Source organism: Ammospiza caudacuta, chromosome 7 (genome assembly GCF_027887145.1).
Source record: "Ammospiza caudacuta isolate bAmmCau1 chromosome 7, bAmmCau1.pri, whole genome shotgun sequence".
NCBI classification, from domain to species: domain Eukaryota; kingdom Metazoa; phylum Chordata; class Aves; order Passeriformes; family Passerellidae; genus Ammospiza; species Ammospiza caudacuta.
The window spans coordinates 4,142,523-4,146,548 of NC_080599.1; the positions used below are offsets into that span (position 1 = coordinate 4,142,523).

The 4,026-nt window shown below is 55.8% G+C and overlaps 1 protein-coding gene across 1 annotated transcript; it reads right to left on the minus strand.

Annotated features, from left to right (window-relative positions):
* Positions 1-2,313: 2,313 nt before the first annotated feature.
* On the minus strand, positions 2,314-3,246 carry LOC131559704 (olfactory receptor 14A16-like). The gene has a single exon (XM_058808138.1). The coding sequence runs from the start codon at positions 3,244-3,246 to the stop codon at positions 2,314-2,316; it is 933 nt and encodes a 310-aa protein (XP_058664121.1).
* Positions 3,247-4,026: the final 780 nt, after the last annotated feature.

The following is a 4,026-nucleotide window of genomic DNA, read 5'->3' on the forward strand; positions in this document are numbered from 1 at the left end:
TGGCACTCTGAGGCCTCATGGAACCAAGAGGTCACTGTGACCCTGCAGGGCCTTGTGGAACCATGACGAGCACTGTGACAGAGCAGGACCTGGTGTCATGATGGGGCCATTGTGACACTGCAGGGCCCCATGGAACCAAGGGGCCACTGCTGCTCTTCAGGGACTCCAGGAATGAAGGAAACATGTTTGACACCATGGTGGCCCTTGGGATGAAGGGGCCATTGTGACACTGCGGAACCAAGGAGAGCATTGCTGCACTGTCAGACCACATGGACCCAAGGATCCATTGTGACACAGCAGGGCCTGGGGGGACCATGAAACCATTGTGACACTGTGGGACCCAAAGATACAAGGGACTTTGTGACACCAAAGAGTCCCATGGAAGCAAAGGGACATTGTGACACTGGGAGGCCTCATGGAATAATGGAGATCATTGGGACACTCGGGGGCCTCATGGAACCCTGGTGACACCAAGTTGTCTGGGAGTGTTGTTCTACTGGAGGGTAGGAGGACTCTGCACAGGGCCCTGGACAGGCTGGAACAAGGGCCCAAATCCAACAAGGTGAGGTTTAAAAAGTCCAACTGCCGGATCCTGCACTGTGGTCGCAACAACCCCTGCAGCTCTACAGGCTGGAGACAGAGGGGTTGGATACCAGCCTGGCAGAAAGGGACCTGCAGGGACTGATGGACAGCAGGCAGGACATGAGCCAGCAGTGTGCCCAGAAGGGCAAGAAGGCCAATGGCTCCTGACCTGGATCAGGAATGGTATAGCTAGCAGGAGCAGGGTACTGATTCTTCCCTGTGCTGCGCACTGGTTGTGCAGCACCTGGAGTGCTGTGTCCAGCTCTGGGCCCCACAATTTGGGAAGGACATGGAGGGGCTGGAGTGTGTCCAGAGAATGGGCAACAAAGCTGGGGAGGGGTATGGAATAAAAGTCCTGTGATGAGTGTCTGAGGGAACTGGGGTTGTTTATCCTGGAGAAGAGGAGGCTCAGGGGAGACAAGGTGGTGTCAGGGCACAGGTTGGCCTTGACGATCTCCAAGGTCTTTTCCAACCTTGCTGATTCTGGGATTCTCTAAACCACCCTTGGAGCAGTTGCAGGATGAGCCGTGGGCCTCCTCTTCAGAAGCTCCAGCAGCCCAGGTCCCTCAGCTTCTCCTGCCAGCCCCAAAGCCCATCCTGTCAGTCCTGCAGAGCCTCTGCAGCTCCTCCTCACTGCCCAGAACAGGGAGCCCCAGAGCCAGACACAGCAGCCCAGATGTGCCCCCCTGGTCTGGGGTGCCTCGGCAAGGGAGCAGCAGGAGGCACTGCAGGAGCCTGCAGACAGTTCCTGCAGCACTTGTAGGATGATCCTGCCCCAGTGGCTGAAGGCATTTGTGCTCCCTCAGGTTCATGTCCCCACACCAACAGCATGGGGGTGCTCCCCCTGCTCTGTGCAATGCAAACAGGGGTTCCTGAGCCAGTGCTGCCGTGTCTGTGCCTGCAAGGATGGGGCACCTCTGTGAGCTGGTAGAGAGGCAGGGCTGCAAAGGGGGTTGCTGTTGGCAGTTCCATGAGGACGCTCTGGGACACTGCCCTGGGCTGTGCAGCGCACTGGGGATGGATCAGCCCCTGCTCTGCTGCTCCTTCCCATCTGCCCCAGGGCCCTTGCAGAGCCCCAGCCATGCTGTTTGCCCCCAGCCTGCCCATGGCCAGCTTGGGGCAGCTCACGGGGCTTTTCTGTGCTGAGCATTGGCCTGGCAGTGTTCTTGAGAGAGCCTTGCACAAAGAGCCTGGAGCCCCAGGGCCTGGGCTGAGGTGTCAGTGCTGCCCCAGCAGTGCCCATGGCCTGTCCCTGCTGCAGCCCCAGCACTGCCACCCCCAGGGCTGTGCCCGGCCCCGAGAGCACTCAGGCCCTACAGCAACATCAGGGCCACCAGGGCAGCGGGGCAGGGCCACGGCAGCAGCACTGGCAACACCAAGTGCTGCTGCTGCTGGGCACAGCTGCTGGGCCACCACTGATTGCCCCCAGCTCTGCACATAGACATTGCAGCTGCAGCTCCAGAGAAGGCAACAAAAGGGCATCTCTGCAGAAAACTCTGCTGGGAGATCCCTTAGTTCATTTAAAGCACTGAGGGTGCAGCCCCTCATTGACAAAGTCTTTGGCCACAGGGAATATGGAGAGAAACAAAAGAAGAAACAGTGCAAACAGTGACAATTTTATAGCCAATATTAATACCTAAAACTAATGAAAAAATACCACCACAGCCAAACCAATCAGAAGTATTAAAGATGATTTTTATTTCAAATGATTTGCAGAAATTGGCCAGCAGTTTAGTGTTTCTGAAAGCAACCAGTCATCATTCTCCAGACTGCAGTCTTGAGCTCCTGGTTCCTCAGGCTGTAGATGAGGGGGTTCAGGGCTGGAGGCACCACCGAGTACAGAACTGACAGTGCCAGATCCAGGGAAGGGGAAGACGTGGAGGGGGGCTTCAAGTGAGCAATTGCTGCAGTGCTGAGGAATAGGGAGACCATGGCCAGGTGAGGGAGGCAGGTGGAAAAGGCTTTGTGCCGTCCCTGCTCTGAGGGGATCCTCAGCACAGCCCTGAAAATCTGCACATAGGAGAAAACAATGAACAGAAAACAGCCCAATGCTAAACAGATAGAAAAAACAAGTAGCCCAAATTCCCTGAGAATTGAGTTTGAACAGGTGAGCTTGAGGATCCGTGGGATTTCACAGAAGAACTGGTCCAGGGCATTGCCATGGCACAGGGGCAGGGAAAATGTATTGGCCGTGTGCATGAAAGCATTGAGAAAGCCACTGGCCCAGGCAGCTGCTGCCATGTTGGCACAAGCTCTGCTGCCCAGGAGGGTCCCGTAGCGCAGGGGTTTGCAGATGGACACATAGCGGTCGTAGCACATGATGGTCAGGAGATAAAAATCTGTTGCTGCACAGAAAACAAAAAAAAAGACCTGTGTAGCACATCCTGTGTAGGAGATTTTCCTGGTGTCCCAGAGAGAATTGTGCATGGCTTTGGGGACAGTGGTGCAGATGGAGCCCAGGTCGCTGAGGGCCAGGTTGAGCAGGAAGAAGAACATGGGCGTGTGCAGGTGGTGGCCGCAGGCTACGGTGCTGATGATGAGGCCGTTGCCCAGGAGGGCAGCCACGGAGATGCCCAGCAAGAGGCAGAAGTACAGGAGCTGCAGCTGCCGTGTGTCTGCCAATGCCAGCAGGAGGAAGTGCCTGATGGAGCTACTGTTGGACATTTGCTCTGCTTTGGCATGGGATCTATAAAAAAAAGAAATCATAGAGAATTTGGGTTTCGAGAGGACTTTAAATATCGCAGCACAGCTTGGGGGCACTTTCTCCCTACTGCCTGCCCAGGGGCCTACTGCCTGGAGCTGTTTCTGCCAGCAGCTGCTTCCCTGTGCCCAGGGCTGGGCCCTGCCAGTGCTGCCAGAGCCCAGCCCAGCCCTGGGGGCTCAGCTCTGCCCTCCAGACCCCTCCCAGCTCTGGCACTGCCCAGGGGCACCTCTGGCTCTGCAGGCTCTGATGGCAACGTCAGAGCAACCCTGAGGAGTCTGGAAAAATGACACTGATGCTGCCTATGAGGGAACCTGTTGTGACTTCTGTCACTACCTTGTTTTGTAAATCACAGAAAATTTTTATTTTTTCTCATCCTGGACTGACACATGAATATCTATGTGTGATTTCCCATCCAGGAAACCCAGAGCAGCAAAATAAAAAGCAGGCTTTTCTCTTTTATGCAGCCCCTGCCTTTCTGTGCTCCCTGTATAATCTACTTAAAAATGTTTTGTTCTTAAATGCCATGCTGGGAGCAGTCCTGAATAATGCAGCACCCACATCATACAAGGAGAACACTTCCAAGCCTTACCAGATGCCTCCTCCTACCCACATCTTTTCCCGCAGTGCTGGGAGCAGCTGCCAGGGCTGGCTGAGAGCTGTCCCTGGCAGGCAGCAGAGTCCCTGCCCCAGCACAGTGCCCTGGGCTGCAGGACCCTGCTCTGCAGGACTGCCCTGGGCAC

Excerpts from the sequence above, each read along its gene's own strand:
- LOC131559704 (XM_058808138.1), bottom strand. The coding sequence starts at position 3,246 with ATGTCCAACAGTAGCTCCATCAGGCACTTCCTCCTGCTGGCATTGGCA.